Source organism: Falco punctatus (assembly GCF_963210335.1).
Source record: "Falco punctatus genome assembly, chromosome: 5".
NCBI lineage: Eukaryota > Metazoa > Chordata > Aves > Falconiformes > Falconidae > Falco > Falco punctatus.
The window spans coordinates 84852241-84877990 of NC_137584.1; the positions used below are offsets into that span (position 1 = coordinate 84852241).

General features: G+C 37.0%; 1 protein-coding gene across 1 annotated transcript in view; it reads left to right on the top strand.

Annotated features, from left to right (window-relative positions):
* Positions 1-25750, top strand: part of FMN2 (formin 2) — a 165684-nt gene that overhangs the window by 56539 nt on the left and 83395 nt on the right. The window contains exons 6-8 of the mRNA XM_080389778.1: positions 1758-3595; positions 4628-4772; positions 17265-17352. Coding sequence (XP_080245904.1) covers positions 1758-3595; positions 4628-4772; positions 17265-17352 — 2071 coding nt within the window. The remainder of the gene's footprint in view (positions 1-1757; positions 3596-4627; positions 4773-17264; positions 17353-25750) is intronic.

Consider the following 25750-nt stretch of genomic DNA (forward strand, 5'->3'; position numbering starts at 1 on the left):
TATGTTCATTCCTTCTTTATTCATTGAAGAACTTTTTCCTTGTTCCTTTCTCTGTTTCACATTTGTTTTTAAATTTGGTAAGGAGACCTAGTTTTATCCATAACTTCTGGTTCAAACTACTATTCTAGAAATTTCAAACAGTGTAGAGGATTGTAAGTTTTTTATAAAGGTGCTTCAAAATCAAGCTATTTGGTTTAAATGTAATAGTTACTGTTTTATTTCTGGGATTGCTTTGGGACAGCTGGGAAACTCTAAGATAAACACAAACCTGAAATTTTATGTTTGAAAATCGATTCTGTGCAGAAACAATTTTTTACGTATTAATGAACATATATTCTATTAGCAGTCCCCAGCTGGAAGTTACAACTTCATTTTCCAGAAAGAAAAATTACTTTTAAATGTTTCATGTGTCAAAGGATGAGATTTAAAACATCACCTTCCTGAAACAAATCAAGGCAATTAGTATATCAGGTATTGTATGTTTATTTGTAGGCTTCTTTACAAGACCTATAAAATCTGAATATTTGAAAGATTTCCTATGAAGTAAGCCTACAGCCTCATCCATGAAACTTATGATCTTATAAAAGGGAACAAAAAGGCACTAAATAACTGTTTTGCTGTAAGCACTTGGGAAACCTGTTGGATGACAAACTTAATTTTAATTAAATGCTTGAAGTGCTGACCAATACTCCAAATTTAAAGAGGAAAAAAAAGAGTACTAAAAATAAATGCATGAAGCTAGAAAGTAATAAGTTCTTTATTAAAATATTTTGTGTTGTCAAGTCATGTCTCTTCTATCTCTGTTTAACTTTCCTGAATAAGCACAAATGGCTATTTCTGGACTAGGTTGCTTCTTTTAGTACTTTTTGATAAAAGCACACATCGATTAAATTTAGTACAGTTTGTTACTGGCATTTATTTTAAAATGTAGGAATTACTGTGCCATTTAAAGTTAACGATTCTTCTACTCAGTCTACAGCAGGATCAGATGCTTCAGAGAAAGATCTAAATAATGTGGAAACTGTCAAATGCGGAGTAACCATCCCAGACAGGAAGCTTTTTGAATGTTACTCACAGTCTGTCCCTTGGCAGAGGAGCTACAAATTCTGGGTGGGAGGAACATTCTCCCTTAGTTTTGTCGTCTTTTCCTTCCCAAGCATGCTGGATGGAGAAAGGCATAATTACTCTGTTTGGAGATTAACTGTTTTCGCGAAATTAACATTTGTTATATTCCACATTCCTAATCTGTATTGTATCATTAAGGTGTATATTGAAACCCAGCTGTCAGTAGTATGTTGAGTCTGTTTGAAGATGTTTCAAATCCCTTTGAAGAAATGCTAAATATATTTTCAGTTAACAGAAATAATGCAGCGCCCTTCCCACCGCCATGCCTGCGTATCCATGTGTACACAAACGCTTGCAGTACTTGTGTTCAGTGGTTGGTTGTTTCCTTGGTCAAGATCTGTGGAGGGAGGGAGAAGCTGCTGCTGCTATTTGGTTTTGTGACATATAATCGCAGTCTAAAACATACTCGTACTGATGAAGGTAGTTTCATACTGAAGCAAGTTATTTTCCTAAGCTATGTTTTTCCACTGTAAGATGCAGCTAGCTAAACTGATACCTCTCTTTTTAACAGCTTGTCATTACTGGCTTATTTCTCAACCTCTGGAATACCAATACTCTTGATCTAAATTCAAAATTTTTATATAGTGAAGAATTTTAACTGCTTTGTGCTTATTATTTATTTTCTTTCAAAGGATGATTTTAAGGTGAAATCTGAGGAGCGTGCCAGTGTCATCCAACAACTTGAACAAACTATTGAGGATCTGAGGACCAAAATTGCAGAACTAGAGAAGCAGTTCCCTGGTGCAGAGGTACAGACTGCTGGGAGGGAGCAGGAAAATAAGCACACACACACAGTCTGCAGGGAACTCAGCAGTGTGACTCTTCAAACGAATGAAGAAGAGACAGCACGCAGGACTGTGTCACAAGCAAGATCTGTACAAACATCACCAACGGAGGATTATTTAACACACACAATGCCTTCAGCCAATGCACTGCCACAGCCACCCCCACCACCGCACTTAGAAGGGGGCAAAAGTGAAGGGCCAACTCAGAAATTGCCAGCTCTAGAACTACAGCCCACGTTTTGTTCTGAAATATCCTTAATTCTGTCACCGAAGCTAATCTCAGTGCCACTGGATGCAAGCCAATCAGTGCAGAGTACGCAGCAGTCACCTCTTCCAGGACCCAAAGTTAATTTGTCCCTTGCATTTGAAGGAGAGACTGAAATGCCAGCTTCCCACCAGCCTCTAAGTACTGTAGATGTGACTTCTAGTGAACATCCCCCTTCTTTGCCCCCGGAGCCCACATGTAGCATTCCCCCATCACTGCCAGCCACTGAACCAGCTGCTCCCCTGTCTGGAGCACAGGGCCCTTCCCTTGCCACTCCTATGGCCATGGCAGGAGTAACACCTCCACCACCCCCACCTGGCTCAGGACTCCCTCCTTCTGCTGGCTCAGCAGTGCCACACCTGGACCACTCCTTGTCAGGCATCATGATGCCACCACCACCCCCTCCTCCACCTCTGCCAAGTGGGGAGACACCGGTGTTGCCTCCAGCCCCTCCTCTCCTATGTGCTGGAGCCCCACTGCCACCTCTACCACCACCTTTGCCTGAAGCAGGAGTCCCACCCCTTCTGCCCAGTTGGGGCATCCCACCTCCCCCTCCACCACCACCACCTTTACCTGGGGCCAGTGTCCCTCCCCCACCTCCTCCTTTGCCTGGCCTGGGAATGCCACCCCCATCTCCAGCACCACCTCTGCCTGGAGCAGGACTGCAACCACCTCATCTGCCTCTGCCAGGAGGGGGTATCATGCCCCCCCCTCCACCGCCTTTGCCTGGTGCAGGTGTCCCCCCTCCACCACCCTTGCCTGGTGCAGGTGTCCCCCCTCCACCTCCTCCACCGCCCTTGCCTGGTGCAGGTGTCCCCCCTCCACCTCCTCCACCGCCCTTGCCTGGTGCAGGTGTCCCCCCTCCACCTCCTCCACCGCCCTTGCCTGGTGCAGGTGTCCCCCCTCCACCTCCTCCACCGCCCTTGCCTGGTGCAGGTGTCCCCCCTCCACCTCCTCCACCGCCCTTGCCTGGTGCAGGTGTCCCCCCTCCACCTCCTCCACCGCCCTTGCCTGGTGCAGGTGTCCCCCCTCCACCTCCTCCACCGCCCTTGCCTGGTGCAGGTGTCCCCCCTCCACCTCCTCCACCGCCCTTGCCTGGTGCAGGTGTCCCCCCTCCACCTCCTCCACCGCCTTTGCCTGGTGCAGGTGTCCCTCCACCACCTCCTCCTTTGCCTGGGTTGGGGATGCCAACTCCAGCCCCACCACCTTTGCCTGGAGAAGCACCACCCCTTCCAGCACCAGCCCAAGGCAGCACCTACCCAGCAGTCCCACAGGGCTGTGGGTTTCTTCCTCCTCCCTTACCATCTGGTTTATTTGCAATGGGGATGAATCAGGAGAAGGGGAGCAGGAAACATGTGATAGAGCCTTCTCGGCCAATGAAGCCTCTTTACTGGACAAGAATTCAGCTCCACAGTAAAAGGTAAGTTGTAGAGTTGTGTAGATAGTGGTGCTTTCACTTTACAACTGTCTTGATAGTGTTGTATGTTACGAGCAAAAGTATTTACTACTAGGCAGGTCTTTCAGAGAACCTCAGTGCAAGCAGGATTTTATTTGTAGCTGGATATCTAAATGGGATGCCCATTTTCTTTAAAGCGCACAAATTCTGAGTAATGCTATTTGCACATGACAGGGTAGTGTTTGCAGCTGGCTTTTGGGGTTACAGACCAGAGCCAATACGACTATATGCTAACAAGTGTTCTGTGAGATGGTTTTTAAAATGTTGTATTTGTGCTTCCCCTCAACTTTCAAGATAGCATTGGTCTCTCTCTGGAGCAGCTTGTGAGTTTTAGTAGTGTCTTCCCTCTAGATAGATGTATGCCGAATGCATTTTATCCTCTTTCCTTTCTCTAGTGACCTAGAAATCCTTTTATTTCACCTTATACACTCAGCAGGCAGATTCAAACTGCAATTTATTTGCATGGTAGCATAAAGCTATTCTGGTAGCCCTTCCTTTGATATGACTTTGATACACTTGTGTTTGGTTGTTTATGGTTTTTGTTTGTTTGTGAATTATCATTCGTGGTCCTTACAAGAAGTTTCCTTAGTAATCTTTTCTTTATGTCTCTGAGTACTGATTGTAAAACTCTTCTACTGTTATTTAATGATGAATTTCTTCTTTCTTTTCAAGTGCTTGCCACTGTCACACAGGTGGTCTGCTGATAACTGTCTATTTCTACTTCTCTTTCTGTCCATGTCTGTATGTTTTATAACCTGTATACAGCCTGTTTATATTCCTGTGTATGTAAAGTGGGTAAATATAAAATAGCCTGACAATTCTCGTGCATGAACAAAGAAGCAAGCAAAGAAGTATGGGGGAGAATCTTACCAAAATGCTGCTAGTAGAAGTTAGGCAACAACTTTTGAATCGCTACTATTTTATTTTCTTCATTCCTCCATTTATGACCTTATTTAGTTTGACATTGCCCTACATAGGTCTTTTGCTTAACTTTAGAGATTCTAGTGCTTCACTTGTGTGGGAAAAAATTGAAGAGCCTTCCATAGATTATCATGAGTTTGAAGAACTGTTTTCTAAAACAGCTGTTAAAGAGAGGAAGAAACCCATTTCGGACACCATTACAAAAACAAAGACTAAACAAGTGAGTACCCATTTAATTTCAGATCTTTTCTAGGCTGGTTTTTACATAAAAGGCAGATTTTTGCATGCAGCGGAAATAAATTTTGCCTGGTGTGAAATTGTTACCATATATATACACATATATGTTCTATGTAGAAATATGATGAAAAAACAGAATGTAGGATGGGGTTCAAAACTGTGCGTGTTAAAGACTAAAGATCCCCTTTTTATAAATTATTCTTCAAGTATTTCCTTAAAAATATATTAACTTTATCCACTTTAAAATTAACAAAAATAAACCTAAAATAATCAGGTGCTTATATGATGCTTTGAAATTGACTGCACATGTGCAATTAGTAGAATATAAATTATTCTGATTAATTTTATAAGTTAAATAATGAGTTTTATATGAATTACCATGATTTCAGAGACAAATTATGTTTAATAATATAAGTACTAATGTTATACCAATCATAACAGTTCTAAGTTTGTGTTGTGTAGAATACGAAGTTTGCGCATACAATAAATGACAAGCACAGTTGGGAAAATTCAACATTAATCAGTCTGGTTTCTTAAAATGGAATTGTGTACAATAAAATAAAAATAAGAAGCATATTTTAAATATAGAAATTTAAGCCCTTGGTAAAAGAGTAGAATCTGAATGTTTAAATTACTAGAGAGCTGTAATCTTGGTATCTGTGTGAAAATTGAATTGTGGAGGTATTATAACTAATTTGCAGTAAGACTTTCAGGCTATGGAGGAGAATGTTATGTAGAATGCTTAACAGCAGTTACAATTCTTGTTTTATCTCATCTTTACATTCTGGTACTTAATTCAAGACTAGGCTATTCTTTCCATCATCGTTTAACATACAGGGTAAAGCTGTACAAGATTTTTTTTCCACATTGTATATACAGTAGGGCTCTTAAAAATCTCCATGCTATAGATCTTACGTTTGAATAGGACCTCTCCACTTTGTAGTTTGGGAGAACTTGCCCCCACACTTTGATCAGGAATACAAATGTGCAGGTGCTCGTTACTGTGCTGATGACCTGCTGCAGGCAACAGAATTGGTAGTGAAGTTATGACAATTATCCCAAGGTGCTGGATAAAAGCTTTATCTGGACAGAAGGGAAGGATAGTACAGCCACACTGTGTGGCTGTTCCCCATGTACCTGCGTGCTGCACTAGGCTGTATGTGGGATGGGAGGAAAAGTGATGGTGCTGCTCCTGCCACGCTGTCCTGCAATAAATACCCAAAGCACAAGATCTCTGATTTTCTTCCCTGATTCCAGAAAAAGCCCCTTTTAATGGGAATTCTTAGCTAAAGTAGTCTGGTAGCTCTTTAAGGGGGGGGGGAAGCAAGGACTGCAAGTGTATACCTAGTGCTTTGCCTACGAACTGTCAGTCCCTTCACATTTCATGAGGTTTGAGGATACAAATCTCTAAACAGCAAAAATGGCAACTGTTTAATTCTGTAACATAAACAGTGGTTAAAGAGAGACAGTGATTAGGAATAAACATTGCATGTGGATTTTAATGTTGAGTATTTATTTTTCTTGCAATGTCAAAAATCTAGATATGTTCTCAATAAATAAAGAAAACGTAGATAAAACTAAATGGAAATGACTAATTGTTCTTAACTACTTTGAAAAGAGCAAGTTGTTTATGACACAAATTTCGACACAGAAGTTTAAGGCAGTCTGAGTAGGTGCCGTCATCTAGAATGAGCATTCCTGTGGGCGACCTAAATTGACAGAAGAGAATCCCCTGTGTGTTTCTTTTCCTTTGGTGATCAAACAAATGTACTGCTTTCCAAAAGAGAGAGAAATTGCCTAATGGATTTGTTGAACTGTAGTATCTGGGGGAACAAGATCAACAATTGAAATTGCCTAAACTCTGATTTGTTGAACTGTAGTATCTGGGGGAACAAGATCAACCAAACAGATAATTACGGGCTTTCATTAGACTGCAATTAGAGCTATCATTTATTGCAGATGTCAAAGTTAAATGTTCATGTTTGCAAATTCAGTTTAGGTTTTTCTTAGTATTGACACGAGACAACTGAAGTAGAACAGCTTTGCAAATATATTCTACGTATGCCCTCTCAGTGGTTTGGAATGCAGGCCTTCATTTTTGAAATTCTCTTTATTTATACCGCAGTAAACACTTCGATAATGAAGTCCATCCATGTTTAGCAGAAGAAACAGTTATTTGGGGAAAGCATGGCTGTAATTCCACAAGTATGTTTTTATAGGAAACACCAAGTGCTGTTTAAGTGGTTACTGACTTACATGGCTTCTATGATAGTTACGGGTGTTGTAAAGATCTTACAAATGGTGTTTCTGTAGTGATTTTTACAGGGATGTGTTATGCAAAGCAGATGTGTTCTGTCACCTGTTGAGCTACGGAGAAGCATTGTACAGAACAGAACCAGGATCCACAAAGCTCATGCTGCTGCTTTCCAGAAACGCTCTAGTCTGGCAATTGGTTTTCCTCCTTGCATTGATGTGCGGGTGTGCTGAATGGATGTATTGCTTAGGTAGATTGGATGTAAAATACTAGCTACACTGGAAATAGTAGTCACGAAAAAATGCACGGATACCTTTCAAATGCATAAAGTATTTGGTACGCTACATAAATATCTGATTTTAATAAAGAAATGTTTTTATTTTAAGCTGAAATAAAAATGCATTTACAGAGGAGGCCACGTGGCAGAGTGGGGGGGGGGGGGGGGGGGGAATACTAGCTAATCTGAAGAAAGATTTGATGGTTTGGGCATGTTTTAGTAGGTGAAAGTTTCATTATTTTGGAGTATGCTGCTGTTCTGCAGAAGAGGTATTTATGCTGTATGTCAGAGCATGTTTGCACATGTTTGCTTGTGTATGTCTATACATATGCATGATATACTTATTTCTGTAACAGTGACCCCTTTTAAAGTGGTAAACTATCTGTGGTGGTTTGGGTTTTTTGAGTTAACAACTGAGTTAATTTCACCTTACCTAAGTATTGGTTCCAATTGTTTTTTCCTTGGCATGATCATCTGCAAATAACCTAATACAAAATAAATAAATAACGTTATAAAAAATCAATATTACACCTAGCACTGAATGAAGGCTGCATTAAAATCCATCCAAGAACTTTAAAGAAAGAGCAAAAATGAAGTGTTAATATTTATTTGTGATTTTATTCTTACTGTCTCTCATTTGGTGCTATGGGAAAAGCTGTGATTTATTTTGCTCTGTTAAAATGTATATGTCAAATTCTCAGCTGCTGTAAATGTGTGCAGGCTCACTCAATGCGAATGCCTACTAAATCTTCAAAGAAAGTCCTTTATGGGCTGTATTATAGGTGGGGCTGCCATTGCTACCTATTAACGTGGTCTGGCTTTCATTATAGGTCCCTGTTGCTATAACTTTGCCAAAATTTAGCTCTTTAGGCAGCAAGTTTTGTTGGGTTGGTTCCCCCCCACACACACACATTGGGTGTCTCCTTCATTTTGCCAGTGTTAAGAAGAAAACAAAGTCTATTTTCTCGTTTCCATGTAGTTTCATAGAATTGATATATGCAAAAAATGTATCAGATACATGTTTTGTTAGTTGTAGAAAGGATTTCTTAAATTTGCCACTCTACAGGCTATATCTCAGTTCCTTTTGCTCAAGAGACTTCAGGTATAATTCTGAAGGTTTTTTCCTAACCTTGTACTGGCAGGTTGGAAAACAGGGGCCAAGAGGAGAGAGGAAAGGAAGATTAAGATGATTAACTGGGGAGGGAGTTGAAGAACTGAGGAGATCTGACAGGTGGAAATATAGAGTATAATAGGTTTGACTGTGTTACCTCTTACTCTGTTTAATTTCTCTCAGAAACTTGTTGTGAGCCTGGGGTATTCTTGACCTGGATGTTCCTTTTGGCAAATAGTGGATCTTATCAAACCTGTGGTGTTTAACTCAAAGGGTAAAAACTTGCTCTTGGAGTGTCTTGTTCAGCCATGCCATGCAGTTAGAACACTAATTTTGGTTACATAGTAATTTTCTTAGGGCTCTTTCCATAGCTAGCATGGACTGTATGGAATGAGCACAGTTCATAATGATTATGTAGGAAATTCAGCTGTAACCTGAGTAAAAAATGGTTTTGCCTGTTGTTGCAGCACTTAAAAACCATGTAATTATTGAAGCAGGAGGAAAAAGGATAGCCTCATGACTCCGAGGTCACATACATACTCAAGAATAATGGCAAATGTACTTACATTCAAAATGTACTTACATGGCAAACATCTGCCAGTGTGCACTGGATGGGTTCAGTGGGCAAATGGTACATAATGAGAAAATCTTGATGTCACTGCCAGCATAATAAATATAAAGAAGGGGCTGAGCTGACTTGCATAGATTGCTTCCCTAACTCTTGAACAGTCATCGTAGAAGCTTTACTGATAAACCTCTAACCGTATTTTTGGAAAATAATATACATGTAACTGCAATGAACTTTTCAAGAGTGGACCATGTGTTTATAATAAATCATGTAAATGAAATAAAAATGTTGAAGATATTCTCATATGGAAAGTCCGCTATTACTCTATTGACATTAAAATCTTAATCTCCTCCTTCCAACCCAGAAAATAAATAATAGGTTACTAAAGTTTCATTCTTTTTCAAAAGCCTTAGATGCAAACAAGATGTATCAGTAAAGCCGTTTAGCTAATGTTTTCAGCTTTTTTAAATTTTTAAGTTGAATATAAAGAATCTGTGGTAATTGAGTACCCCTAGAATAAAGTGCCATATAAAATAAGTATTGGTAAATAAGGTAAATGCCATATTTAGTTAACAGATGAAATTATTCATGTTTATTCATGAACAAGGAATGACATAAAGGGAAAAATAATTTTCTGAAACAGAGGGTTTATACCCTTTGCAAACAGTGGAGGCACTGTCCTAAGAAGCTTTCTGTATCCACACTTACTGATCTATTAATTACCTGTGTCAATGGCACAGACATTCACTGCCATTTTATGTACTCTCCAGAGATACAGTTGGGGTTCTGCTACCCCCACAAACAGGAATTTTAGAGGACTTGATCGATGCATCCTTGTTATTTATACAAGCAAATAATCAATGATGTCATGAAGTTATTTATGAAATTTAAATGTCTCACTTATTTGGCTTGTAAGAATAATTTCTTTTATGAGATGCTGTATGAATGTGATCTCTGTTTCTACCTCTCATTCTCTTCTTTATATGGCTTATTGCATGTTTTGTTGTTATATTATTTGTTTCATAACTGTATCTACAAAGTTCACGTGGTTGCAAGCACAGTTTTACCTGACTGCATCTACAGATCAAATATCTCTACCTGTTAAAGGCTTCCCAGGTTGATGTCCTCTATTAACCACATGCATTTCTCATTCTTTTTTCCTTCCTACTTGTTTTTCTTTGGATCATATATTTGCAAGTTTAAAAATGAAGATGTGAGCTTCGCGTCTGACAATCTTGTGAACTCATCATGTAAAAGCTCTGTGGCTTTCTGTATTTTGTCTGTGTATCCTTCCCAGCACTGAAAGGTTCTGCTGATGTAATGGCCTGTTTTAGATGCTGCTTCTGCTTACAGATTCTGTATGGGCAAGAAAGGTTATGTATGTTTCTTAACCAGAGAAACTGTGTAGAGTATCTGACAGTGGCCCTATTGTGTTTGTGATCTGGAAGACCTCTGCAGGGGAAGATCTTACTGAAAGTTTCTTCAAATAAAGAGAAGAAGAGGCTTTGGGTTGGACTGAGCAAGCTGCAGCTGTTCTGTGAGACTAAAAGCTGTATATCTAAAAAGCACAACTCATATATTGAATTTCAGCAGAAAGATAGCTGCCACCCTGGGCTGTGTATGCTGTACCTGATACTGTCAAGTAGAGGCATCTTAGTTACAGCTGTCTTTCCAGGGAGGTTGTCCACCTCACATTCCATAGCCAGTAGCTCTACACCTTTCAGATACTTTCTTCTCCATCTCCCCACAGTGCTTCTGACTCTCAGTGCAGTGGATATTGTAATATTGGGTGACATCAAGGGAAGAAGAATAATACAAAGATAGCAATGCGCATTTCTTCTCTCATCTTTCTGTCCACATTGATATTGCCAAGGAGACAAAAAACAATGCTTTATAGTACGATAATTTTTAAATCTCATCAAGAAAATTCAAATTGCTTCAGAATTAAATGTGCATATGGAATGAATATCTTGCACCTTGAAATTAAGAGTTTAGTACAGTGGCCATGATTTAGTTAAAAAAAAAAATCACTGTTCACCTTAAGTGTGAATATACTTGTCTGTATGACTATGGGACCCTAGCTGACTTAATCAAGCAGATTTTTATGATAAGAATGAAAATCAAGGTTTTAGAGATTAAGGGTTTTTTTTTAATTATTATTTGTGAAGAAGTACTGATATCACAGATTTTTACTTCTGGCTATATTTTGTTACTTAGTGGTGAATTTTCTAAAAGCAGCAAGAACAAAAAAAGTTGTTATATATATATTTGGAGTACGTAGAGTGAACAATGTCACACTTTTGACTGTAACCATATGTCCCCCTTTAAAAGTGGGAACACTGAAGCTTTCACAGCATGGGGTTTTGTTTATTTTTTTCTTGTTGATATCTCCTACTAGATATCATAGTGGATACTTACATCTCTTTGGGATTTTTTTTTTTTTTTTTTTTAGTTTGGGGGAGGGTGTGTTGCATTCTTCAACCTTTCCTACATCCCACCCCACCCCCCCTTTCTTCCATGTCTCTCTACCTGATTTGATGTGTTAACTTTTTATAAAATAATTAAGACTGTTAATTTCAAATGTGTTTGGGCATGCAGTATGTTTTGCACGAGTTTGCAAAACATGTGTGTAATTGCATGCCTAATTTGACTACACTGTGACAAGGTTGTTCATAGCAGTTGGGTTGATCACCTGCAAAAGCCGCCTGCTGAGTGCATTGTCTGCATCACAGACCAGAGTTTCTAAGGAAGTTTTAGCGTTTGGAGGTTTATTTTCTTTTAAAGAGTTTATACTGTAACATCTGAACATGCGTTTCCATTACTAACCCACAGAGACATTTTGAGTTGTTAAATGTAAGATCTAATAATATAGAAACTAAACTTTAGGTACCCTGGTCCTTTAGCTGATGAAAGAAGGAATCACTATAATTGTGGTATGTAATAATGAGCTAAACTCTAAAGAGGAGATTTAGGTATGGAAAACTAAACCCCTTGTGATCTATTTCTAAACAAAAGATTTAAAACTTTTGTATTTAACTCCAACCCCTACTTGAGTCCTTAACATTAGAATATTATTAAGGGACATTTTACTATTTTCAGCCTTCTGTTGAGGAACATGATGCTTATCTAACTTACTACTGTGTATCTGAAACAGGGCAAGCTAAGTATTTTTTCATTTAATGTCATAAGTGAGGGATATTAACTGGGGTATCAATCTCTTAGTAAAAGATTACTTCTACAGTAACAGTTTTATGATATTCATTTCAAACAAAAATTATTTAGTGATAAAACTGCATAAAAGGACATGAACCATTTCTTAGATGTATCGTTAAAAGCTTTATTTATGAAAGTACAGGAGGGTAATAGATAAAATGAATGAAAAGTAAATATTACATTTAATCTTTACCCTCAAGCATAAATTTACATCATCCACGAACTGGCAGACACGGTTGCTTGGCTGTCTTAATTTGCATAACATGTCAACAACTTGCATCTGGGAGTACAGTACAAAGAGTATTTTGAAACTTAGCTGTCTCCTTACAGATTATGAGACTCCTCAGCATGGAAAGTAACCAGTTAGTTTGCAGAGAGGATTCCAGGTTTCATTAGGGTAGGAGACAAAGAGGTGCTCAAAATATACACTTCATGATGGATATTCTGTGGTAAAAGTTGAGTTCAGTTAATTTGCTGTGTGCCATCAGCATGGATATGCCCTTACGACAGCCTGGACCGGGTGTTGGTTGGGAGAGTTTGGGTCTCTTTTTGTAAGTATTATATAGGAAAGTTTGATCTCCTACTGTACAAAAATGACCTTGTTGCTTGAAGTAGTCCCTGTTTCCATTCTCATAATTGACTTGGGGCTAGTAATGGCACTTCTGGATTTACCTTTAAAAAAAACCCAGAACAAACCAGACACCATCCCCACCCCACCCCTCCCACCCCTCCTTCCTCATAAAAGCATAATATTATTCTGTTGTATCTGAATATAACGTGAAAGTTATGATATGGGTCCAGTTCTGTGATGGACAGCTTTATGTTTGGAATACATTTGAATTCACAGAAAAGATCTGTTGTCGCAATGCCCAGCAAGGTGACTGCTTTACTGCCCTGATTCAGTCTCTTAACATCTTGCTTGGAACTTTGGGGTTTCTGCATCCTCTGTGATGGTTAGAAGCTATAGGCCCTTGTACAGTGGAGTTTCTTGCATGTGCCCTTTTCCTAACGTACAGTAGTTTTTCTTAACCAGTGAAATCCTTGCAATAATTTCCCTTAGTGCTGGTGGTCAAACCAGAACCAGAAAGCAAGAATCATTGCAAAATTCTATGCATTAACTGCATGTTATTCTGGGGAAAGGGAATCTTCCTATTTTTGCTTCAGGATGCTCATCAGACATGTGTCTCACATTACCTTTCACTAAATAGCTCTTTGTTTTTGCTTGTGTTAAAGAGTCAGGAACAAATTTGGCATGTAGTTTGTTTACTGCTTAACAACGAGGACCACTCAACAATTAGAAAGTTTGTCCTAGACTTCAGGCTGCAGATAATATCTCTAGCTTCCTTTTTATTTATTTAAAAAAAAAAAAAATATGTTTGAAGCAGAGTTCCAGAATCCAAACTAAAAAGGAGCTGTGTATTGTGTCTGAGGCTTTAGACCTTGTAGAGATTGGATTTATCAAGCTTTTGTTGTTCCGCCTTTAAATGGCGTCACTCGTCTGTAGCCTGTAGGCCCAGACTATGCAGCTGATTTATTGTATTGTTTTATTTTTAAAAGTGGGAATTGCTTTAGGCTTTTATGCTAATATTCATGTTTTCTGAATTAGTGCTGTATTGTATTGTTACAGCTATTCTGTTGGAGGAAACTATAGTATTCATGCAATTGACTGAAATGGGTATGAAATGCATAATAGAGATTAGTATAAAAGTTGACAGAAAACTTACATTTTAAATAAAGCCAGACAAAACTGGTAGCTAGTACATAAAAGTGCTTTATCTGTTGTTGTTCTGCACCTATTCACCTGACAGCCATGCTCTTTGGCACTCTTTCGATATCATGGTTCAGAACTTTGGCACCAAAGACAACCTATTCTTTATTGAAGACTGTTTTCCCTGCACCCTCCCCTCACACCCCCTACCCCCCCTCAATCATTGGCAAAATGTGGCACTCAGTAAATAGTTATTCTCCTGTCCATCAGCTTACTTTCAGAAAAAAACCAACAACTTATTTTTCCTGTGTTTAAGTCAGTTTTCTTTTAGAGCACAGGACTTGAAGGGATTTACTAGGCCATTAAATCTGGTCCTATCGCATTGATGGGAACCGTGCCTCCTAAGAAATTGTGCTCTAGCCTGCATCATAGCAATGTAGTTAATTTATTTGGTTCTTTTTTCTCTAGTGTTTGTCCCCTTGCTGTGTTTGTAGACCTAAACTCAGTAGTTCTTTGAACTTTTAGATTGCTGATAGGTGGTAGAAAGAGCGATTTCACAATTTGAAGCCAATATAGTAGTAAATGGGTACTGACACCATTAGAAATGGGAGATCACTAGCAACAGGCTCCACATCATCCTTGCTCTTTGAGCCTCCAAGAAAGAACAGTGTGGTTTGGCTTCCTTTGGAAATGTCAAGTTGTGAACCCTTCCCTGGGTACACCTGAATACAGTTGGAACATTGTTTTGGGGAAGACCATTAAGCCAAGCTCTTTTACTCTCAGTTTTCTTCTTTTGTTTTGTTTTACTCCTGCCAACATAGCAGCCTGCACCAATGCCATTTCTACTTCATATTTGAAGAATATGAGTGACAAGAAACATACATATTTAGTCCAGATGAGCTCTTGCCACTTTGTGTGACTGTTATTTCCTTATAGAATTCTTGGAACAGGTTTGCATTCATTTCTTAATTCACAATTTTTGTTAGCTTTGGGCAAGTTTTCTTGTTCAAAATACAGGCAACAAAGGACTCCCTCTATATGCCGATGACAGCAACAAGCTTAAATTATTATATTATTATGAGATGTTTCAGACTTGAGCAAAAGCAATAATGATGGGAGCTGGAATCAGTCGTTTCCACAGCATCTTCCATACTAAATTCCTTCTTGTCAGCTTTAAGAATTTTTGAATTTTTATATAATGCACCACATTGTTTCTTCACATTGCTCTGTCTTTTCTGGAAATAAGCCTTGGTAGCAACACAAGTTGATGAATTTCTGTTCTTTTTGAAATTTTGTATCCATTTTGTTTTTCTCTTAGAATCCAAGATACTTGTTTGGTTATTATTAGAGATTTACATTGCAGCATAGTTGTGAGAAAGAGTCGATCTGCACCTTGCTACCCAAGATCTATTTTATTTTGTAAACCTTTTTTAGCTGCAAAGAAATAGATAGATAATAGCTTCTTTTTACCACAAGAAAATCTCATGTTATTTGTCCCAGCTGTATCTCAGTTCAAGGTTTAAATGAGATTTATGCTTCATTTAAAAAAAAACATTTAGAGTTATTATAGCATATTAGAAGGATAGTGTGGGATATTCTGTTTTTTTCTGAAATCTGTTAGTTTTCCCTTTTGAATTCAGAAAATCTATCACATCAAATTCCAGTCCATTTGACTTCAGTTTTAAATTCCTAATAATATATTACATGGATTAGACAATTGCATAAGAATTTCTTGCTAACTTCTGACAGATGAAGTCAATAGTTATGCCTTGAATTTAGGTCCTTAACCATGTGAGTGATAGCTATGACATACTTGGTTTCTAATGTTCAAATTTTGAGTTCATGAGCAGAATGTTGTGTTTTCACTTCATTGCAACTAGTTAGGCATCTATGAGGAAAGGAGGATGAAACATGTCATAAATGATGGTTATGAAGTTTTAAGGGGGAAGAAAAGAAGTAATAAAACAATTGGCCAGCCAACCATATCCTCAGAAAAGCCTATACTGCGAGCATCGTGAGTTTCTCGTTCCCTCTCCTAAGCAGTCCCAGTGGCAGAGGTCTGGGTCAGACTTTCACTTTTCTTCAGCTACTGCTCAAACATCAATACGCAAACCCGTGTCTGAACACTTAAACAAATCAAAGCTGGCCACAGGGCAAACATCTTGTGGGTACTTTTATGTTTTGTTTTGTTTTTATAAAATGTGAATTGGATCACGCATTCTTTATTCTAGCTAAATTAATTCTACTTTTCTAATCTCATTTCTACTAATTAATTTCTAAATAATTGTGCCAGTGAGACTGTAGATGATACAGCACTTTGGTCCTGAGGTAGGAACTGTATAACTTAAAAAAATCATCTGTATGCTTCCTAACTGCAATGTAAAATGAACTTGAACTTACAGTTGTAATTATCTGGCTTTTATTCTTTCCTCCAAGAGATTTGCAAAGGTCTTCTTCAGTGTGTTTAGTACAGTGTAAAACTCAGCAAACTGAGTAGTTTAAATATTAACCTCTTCCATCTACATAATGGCTGTAGTCCTGCATTGATAAGTACTTCGACTAGAATCACAACATTTTACAGATAAGTGTCCTTCCCTGGCATTACTTGCTTCTCATACAGATGGCATAAAATTTACAGTAAGTTGAATTCAGACAGCTTAGAACCCTCTGGAAGAAAGTCTGTGGATTACTTCTTGCTTTTATGCTTGCAAAGCAACTATGTACAAAGTGTATTTTAGTGACTAATTTTAACCCCCTGAAGCAAGACATTGTGATGGCTTCATTTTATTCTTTTGTTTATTTTAAAAACAAACAAAAAAAGCTTTGAGACCTTTTATATTCCCTAAAAGTGATTAAAGAAAACCCCAATATGTACATGGTTATTTTGCTTTTTAAATAAAATTCATATTGGCATCTACTACGTCAAAGACTCAAATAAAATACAAATTCTCACAGTTTTAGCTTACATCAAAGATGGAAATCATTGTGTGGTTTCGGAAACTAAAGCAATTCCAAGATAGACACAGTTGGAATTTTTTTTATATGACAGCCTGTTTCATACACTTAGTAACATCAGTGTGAAGTTGAAAGTGTACATCTGATGGAGGAGGAAGTCTAGGGGAACTTTTATAGTGACTCTTTTAGGATTAATATTCAACTAGGTGACATAGTTACACTTGTGATGAATTTATGCAGCAGAAGCAAACTTAAAAATAAAAAAAAATATTTATTTTTATGTGTGTATAGACTACAAGGTACTATTTCTTGAATTTGTCATTAATAATGCAAAATATCTTATACATTTTCCTTCAGATTAATACTAATAGTTGGGTTTCTTTTGGCAGGTTGTCAAGTTGTTAAGTAACAAAAGATCTCAAGCTGTTGGAATATTGATGTCTAGCCTTCATTTAGACATGAAGGACATTCAACATGGTAAGTGAAATAAGTATTGTTGATTCTAGCTAAGGTCACATCATTAATAATCTGGAAATCCTAATTATTTCTATCTTTTGAGATGTACAGTAAATTAATAAGAAGTTTTTTTTTTTTCACACTACTTCTCTGAAAATAGCTTGTTCTGACATTTATTTTCCCCTTTCTAGTAACATACTCCGTTGTTCTGTATAGAAAATAAAACTATTTATTTGGAGAATTGCCATCTGCAGGTTTTGTCACCTAATGGTATAAAATATAGACACTTTGATTTTGGTCTTTCTGAGGAAGAAATTTTGAGGCATTGTTCATTTTAATTCATATAGCCTCAGGACATATCCAGAAAAGTAAATTGCAACATTTAATTGATTTGCTATATAAAATAGTTCCTGTATTTGGATTAGCACAAGCTGGAGTTCTTTCATCTGCAGCAGCATTTTTTATAAAGGGAGATCTTTCGGGTGAGTGTAATACTTTTCACATTTATGTTAAGAGACAGTAGTGCAAAAAGGTGAAAAGTGGAATTGCATTTATATTCAGAGCATCCCTTATGTTTCCCAAAGGCTTTGGATAGATTTGAAGCAGATTGAATTATCCTGTGAAGTGCCAGCCTATCTATTAAATAAATGTGGTTTCAAGTATAACGCAGACTTCATAAATCACAAAAACATCTTGTGAACTTTCTAGGCTACGTAGTTACAGCCATGCATTCAGTTTACTATGATTTGCTTATTTTGTGAAATTATTCACAAATAGAACAAATTTCAGAGTGCTCTGTCAGCTAGTGAGTAACTCTTAATCACAATTTTAAGTTTTTATTAAACTGTTTTGATGGTTACTAGACTTCCTTAAGCTGATGCACTTAAGATGGTAGTCATAGAGCAAGGCGCCAGTACTGGCGCCAAGAAGTACTTGGTATTTCCAAAGCTGGCAGATGTAGTTCAGTTAAGTCATAGAGCAAAATCTGAAAACAATGATATGGTCCTTTCCTTCAGTCAAATATTCAACTTGGTTTCAGTTAATAATGAGAACCTTATGAACAAAGGAGTCCGCCTAACATCTGTGTCTGTGGTAAAGCCAACACAAGTTCATTGAAAATTTGCTTGCTTAACATGCAACACTAACAATAACATGGCATGAATGTCAGTAGTTGAAGGGGTCAAACAATATTATACTTAACCTTTATCCCATTACAATATTAAGCACACATGATCATCTAAGAGCTGTGTGCAGATTTTGTATATTCCTCTTTCAATAGCTGTTTTCTAAAACCAAGTCTTTGCAAAGGGGAATTTAGGAGCGCTCTTATTCCCTTGCTGTGCAGAAATGATTGAACAAACATGAAAGAACTTTTGTCTGATGGGGGACTTTGTGGAAATGGTTGGAAGATCCTGGTGTTAATTTTTTTTTTTTTTTTTTTTTAATGAACATAAAATAGGCGTGGAGGAAAAGTGGTGGGGAGCAGGAAAGAAATTTGCATGGTCGGGGGCAAGGAAAATAGAGGAGACATCTCACCAAGAAGTATTTCTGGCATCAGTCACTCCATGCAGAGTTCTCCGAGTGATGTAACCATAGAGCCTGTGGAGAAATTATAAAATCACAAGCCCAAGTATTTAGCTTCACCTTCATGTATGCACTATTTTTACTTGATTGTTAAAAAGTAAGGGGTTTACATGTCTTTTGGGTTTAAAGGTTACTGCTTTACCTGCTGTGTCTTGAATATACTAACGAGGCAGTCCTATCAAAAATTAAAATAATGTTAAAGAGTGGCTGCATGAGCAAAATAAGCAAGTGATATGTTTGCTCTTTATACATGAATTTTAAGATGTACAACAATAACTGCCACAAAACCTGTGACCAGTGCTCTTAGTTTCCTGGCCCAGGGTTTTAGTGGTGGTCTTAAGTTTTTACTATGTTTAATGTACAGTGCCATGTACATTTACCCATATCTCAAGCAATGATTTTTTGTGAATTTGAAAGCCAGGCAAATGAAACTATGCTCGCCCCAACAATCTGTGGTACTAGGCAACTCTTTGTAGGCTTTCTTGTAAATATTCCCTATATTGCTTTAAAGTATAACTATGGGATGCGGTGTTCATGCAGACTGCAGGAAAATTTTAATTTATTCCTTTTCTTTTTTTCTTCTTTTTTTTTTTTTTTTTTTTTTTTTTTTTTTTTTTTTTTTTTTTGCCACAAAACAGCACCCAGAGAGAGAGAAACTTCCACTGCAATGTGGTATTCAGTATATTTCTTGGTTTGCATACTATAGCGTTTTACTTTTATTGATTTAGACAAATTTCAAAGTGTTACAGGAACAGAAGGGAAAACAATTGTGCTGGGTATTAATTCACCTAATAAATTTATAATTTGAAGTTTTGATTCATATTGTGTTTAACTGAAGAGCTTAAAATAACTTGAAACCTAGGCAAATGTTCTATCAATGTCTTGTAATTTTTTGTTGTTTCATTGATTTTTTTGTTGTTTTTTATTTTTGTTTGCTTTTTAAGATACAAAACAATGTTGAAGTATTGTCTGCAAGAAACAATCCTTGAGGAAAGATTGTTTTGGAAACTTGAAAGTTTGAGAATTATTTATGGTATTTTGTTAACTAATCTTGAACACTTAGCTACTTTTTCATGCATGTGTGACCAGATGGGATTTAATGGAAGATCTTAGAATATTCTAACATATGCTAAATAGCTTTTCTTGATGATGATGAAATCAGTGTTAAGAGTCTGTTGGTAGAATTGCATTTGTCTGCTCCTGACTCTGAGGTAGGTTTGCGAAGAAAAACTCCCAAACCCTAGCTGCTTTGAAAGAATTTTTACAGTGTGGAAGGAATAGTTGTAATAATCAGAGCACATTTGTACTGAACTCTAGTACGTCTTTCTAGTAGTGCTTTAAAGTAGGGTAGATTGATTTTTGTTGTTGTTACGGGGTGTTTTGTTTTTTTTTTAGTGGATTCTAATTGTTAACAGAAATTCCCAGCTATTTTATGAAGTCTAGGCTAGAACTATAAGAAATACTGGTCTCTTTAGTCACAGTGGCATTTCTCTATGTTATTAGTACAAAAATGAGTCCTTTTCTCATGGTTTCTCTGGTTTCACACAAGGTTTTACCGATGCCTGTTTTTTACAATCAACTATGCAAAACGCTTTATCCAGGCATTTTGCTTGCTTTTTTATTTTTGCTGTACCACAAATATCCTTTATCCAGGATTATGTTCCTACTGGAAATATAGCTGTATTTGGCTGCATGATTCAGACAAAGCCTGAGAAATGCCAAACAAGCACTTCTTACATATTTTTCCTTTATAGCTCAGATTTTATTCCTAGAGAAATGACTTTGGTTTCAACAGTAGTCATTTGGGTTTTTTTCTTGATATTTCAGAGGTGCAGCATGTGCTTAAATTGGAGATTCAGCAAGGTTCCATTTAACTGCATATAGTATTCTATGATGAGCACCCTGTACATTAGTATATAATTCCATGTTAAGTCTGAGTTTGCATTTAGGGACTATGTCTCTTAATTTAAGAGCACTCTTGTTAACAAAGTTGTCTGTCATCACCTGAACAACTGTTTGAAATTGTAACTATGTTGCAGAGAACATGCTTGTCAGTGCCTTCCCCAATCTTATAAAGATTCACTGTACTCTCCTCCAAGTTTGAGCTTTTATGGCTGTTAACAAGTGCAGAAAGAACAGCAAAAAATTCCGCCTCTGTAAAAGTAGAAGCAAAAATTAAACTGAATATGTCAGCCAGATGAAAAGCAATTTTTTATACTTCATGCAGACAAATATTACATTTACTGCACAGTCAGGTTTTTTTACCTGGTATTTATTTCCAAAATGGAACGTAATCTTTTATTCACCAAGACCATCTTAGTCTGAGAATGCCTTGTAAATGTTGAAAGTAGAAGTCTGGCAAAAATGGCATATGCAGTTCTCTGGCTTTTGAAGTTGTCTGTAATCTTCTCCAACTCCGTAAGTTTCCCTTAAGAGGGTTTATTATTGCAGGCAAGGTGTTACCTCTGGCATGGCTGCGATACTCTAAATACAGTTAATTTCTGTAAGGTTTTGCATAGCACTTTGTGGTTGCCCTGGCTCTGTTGGGAGTAGTTTGGAGATTTCTGCCTCTGTATTTTGGACCACCTTTCTTATATCCTCATTTAAGAAGTCATTTCCATCACCCCACCCCCGAGACACTGGTAATCTACAGAATTTGATGGAGGTCCCATTCTGTAGGTCTGATGGACCTGTCCCATTTTGATAACTGGGGGGCAACAGGACAGGACGGGATGACAAAAAAACCCAAACCTACAGACACACACACACACACCCCCAAAAAAAAAAAAAGAAAAAAAAAAAGAAAAAAAAACAACAACAAAACCCCACACACACACAAAAAAAAAAACTAAACAAAACCAAACAAAACAAAATTAAAAAAAAAACCAAATGAACAAACTTGTGGAAAAACGTATGGAAGACCAAGGCTTTAATTTTTAATTACAGCCTTCAGCATGTTGCTCAGTGCTGCTAGAAACAGATCTTATATAAAATAATGTAATAGGAAAAATAGTTATGGAAAGGGCAGGCAGATTCACCTAACAGCCAGTAAAGCCCAACCTTTTAATCTGGATTTGAGATTATTTTAGTGAGAGTTGTATTTGCAGCAGAGCTTGCTCTGCTAACAGAAGTACAACTTTGAACAACAGATGTATCTTCTGCCTGAATTCAAGACAGATGTGCAGGAAGTGAATGTACTTTAAATGTTAGTGACCAAAATAAATGTTTATTCTTTAGTATTTGTCTATTAGTGACAAAGAAACATGAGGAAATCTTGGTTTTCTTTTCTGACTTGACTGCTCACACTAGCACATAGAAATTATGAGCTAGGAGAGACTGTCAAAGCTTAATAAAATTATTTCATTGGAGGTGGAGGATAGAATGTCTCTTGCGCTACATTATTTTGATGTTCTCTGCAGGAATTCTTCATGCATTGAAGTATCACATAGTCTCAGTGGTCATAGGTCCAAGAGATGCTCTAAATGGAAAGCAATCAGAAAAGAATGAATTAACATCTGAATAATAAGACTCATGATTAGTTTATCTAAGGTGCAGAGGTGATCTGAGCACTATTTACCCTAATAACAATGTATGTGTAAGAGGAAAATAATTTGAAACTCTTAACATAGTACTGAAATATTTGTCAAGAATGTGTATCTTCACAAAAGACATTTTACTTTTTAAAGAAGCAATGACAACAAAACAATACATGATTGGAACATGTTCTTTGGACATTGTTATACTGGATGGTAGATCAGCTGCCCAAAATTTTTATTTCTGTCCATTTAAGTTATGAAAAAAAAATATCCTGGATGTAAGAAAATGTATAGAACATTTTTTTGTTCAGGTGGCAAGCCTGTATTTCTTAATTAAAGGAGTTATCCATCAAGTGATTGCAGTCAGTGCACACAAATTATAAAGTTTGAAACTTTGCCTGTTTCTTCTGGTTTATTAGTTGAAAACTGAATTTTTTTGAAACATTTTTCTTGTAATCAAATATTGTGCATTTAGATGCCTAAAACCTTAAAAGATTGTGGCTTAAACTCCCCCTCTGATATCCTTTCCAACATGTGTTAGATTCTTCTGAGATACTACCAAGAAAAGATTTGTTGGTCCAGAATTTTCCTGTCCTGTGAACTAGCACTTCCTCGAAACTTCACACCATAATCCTGTCTTATTCCTCTATTTCTTCTTAGCTTTATGCTACCATATTCGTTACGTTATGCCTGCTGTTAGCAAGCTTACACATTTTATTTGCTTATATAATTACTTTACAAGCTCCTATTGTGAAATTATTGGTAAGGAAAACAATGGGATACACAAAATGACTTTTTATAAAAGACAGACTAGACTTAGAGTGACACACACATATGTATCGCTGCAAATGTTTCTATTGCTTTGAGCTATTAGTATGCCCACACTGTGATGTACCAAGCAGCCAAAAGTAATTCTGGAGCCCTTGTCTGGCCACTCCTGCCAGAGGCAGCAAGTGAGGGAGGACAACAAAGGCCCTTGGAGATAGCTGGGGGTTCTAATGGATGTGCCATAAACACCTGAGCTGTGGCTGAAGCCCATGAAAGCCAGTTGTGAGTAGTGAAAGCATGCCTCAAGTCTCATTTCCATCCTCTGAGATTTTCTGAAACTTAATTCATAGTGATCAGAGGCCAATAAAGTAATAGCAGCAGTTATTAAGGAAAAAAAAACAACCTTGTTTATAATTTCCTTTAAGTAGGCATGCAACACATCAAGATAATGGACAGAAACACTCATATCACCAAGAAAGGAACTGAATGTTTTATGTGATACATCCTCGGAATTTACAATTAAAAATAAATGTATAGAATTAAACCAGTTTTCTATAATGCAAAATACATTTTACAGTTAGTTTTTTTAAATGAGGAAAATCATATTGAGTTTTTTCATGATATTTGAATCAGCAGACACTAATTACTGCCACATTGGATAGTTTGGATAATTAAAGATTTTTGTTGTTGTTAAGAACATATGAATGTAATTTAATAGAGAAGTTTTGTAAGAAACTGTAACTGCATTGTTTGTCTGTTGTTTCAGTTGAAACAGTTTATTTTTTTTTTCTTGGAAGTCTGATTAACTTTGAAAGTTTGAGAGAAAAGTTTCAGGAAAGTTCTGTTCTCCCAAAAGAAAAAAAAGTGGTACTGTTATTTCTCATTCATGTACCATGTAGTCACTTATAAGAGGGATGATTGCAAAATTCTAAGCATAAAAGCAACAAAATGTATGTTATTAGCATTGGTACCATGCAAAAATTCAGGGGAGGGATGGAGAAAAAGAGCACCTGGTCTTCCCACAGCAGAAAAAAATTCCAGTGGTCATACTTTTATACATTGCTACACTACACAGAGATTTTAGCATTATGAAAATTAAGAAATTCTTATTAATTGACTAAGACCTTCCAGTAATAATGTCACACATTTTTTCATTAAGTCACAAGTTTAGGGGAAAAAGGATGTTTACCAAAACAGTCTGTTTGTGATCTTTTCATGTGGGTGTTATACTTGAATATATTTATACACACAAAAATTGTATAAAAAAATTAACGCCACTCACATGTACATAGTTGTTAAAATCTAATTAAACATAAGGTATTTAAAATGAGGATTTAGTAAAACTTGCAAGGTGAGTACCTTTTTTTTTTTTACATTCAGTGTACCTATTTTTACTGTATATTCCTTATAATTCCTCTTTTAAGGAAGTAATTAAAATTATATGCCATATTAGGTCAAACAGAGACGTACCTAGCTTAGTACCTGATCTCCTGTGTGGATAAACTGGGGGTGGGGGTCGGGATAGGTGAGGGGCACTGTTCATTCATTACATAATTTTAATAGATCTGTATTTTATCTTTTTTGCAGTAGTATTCTTTCTCCAAATTGAAAAGTTATTTTGGAATTACTTTCATACACATTATCTTTTCTATTGATTTTTTTTTTTTCCTTGTCACCAGTCTATGATCTATAGTTTTCTTTCCTCTCTTTGCAAATGGGGTGACTATCTCTGTCTACTATTAAGATTCACATGCACCATATCATATGCCTATGCCATGGTATTGCATCATCTTCTATTTCTGCCTTCATTTTTTCTGTGTTGCTACTGACATTCTGTTTGCCCTTTAAATGTTGCTGATTATTGAGCTTAAGTTTTCAGAAAGCTATGAAGAAAATCTGTCTTTTTTGCTGGGGCAATAGTTGCTAATTTTGTACCCATCGCATTTTACAGTTTGGGTTATTTTTTTCCCCATCTACGTTCAATGTATTGACACTAAATATTTGAGACGTCCTTTTGTACATGTGTGTGGTTAGTTTTTAAATGGCTGGCTTTTATTATCTGCCGACATTACCACCTTATGTTCTTTAACCAGCATGGGAACCTGCAGACATCCTAGTAAGACTCCACTACTACAACTCTGTACTTTGAAAACAGATTCATTTTTGTAATTGTTTTCCTATTTCTTGAGCAGTTTTTCTTTTTAATCAGAGTAGGCCTTTCCTTTTATCCCATAATGGTATAATTTTTCTGAAGCCTTAGGTAAGCATTGTGAGAAGCTTTTTGCAAATCGGGTATCAGTCTGTTCAGCCTTACCTTTGCCTTAATTGATTCCATTACAGCAGTACTATTTAATTTGTTCCTCACCAGTGTCTACTACAAAATGACATGCTACCTCTCTTTCTCATTACATCCATTTATCTGTATATTCTTTAAAAGAGCTGTTCTGCTGTATAATACATAGACACTTCCCAGGCACAGAAGTCAGACAGACTGCTTTGTAGTTTCCAGCATCATCTCAGGAATCCTCTTA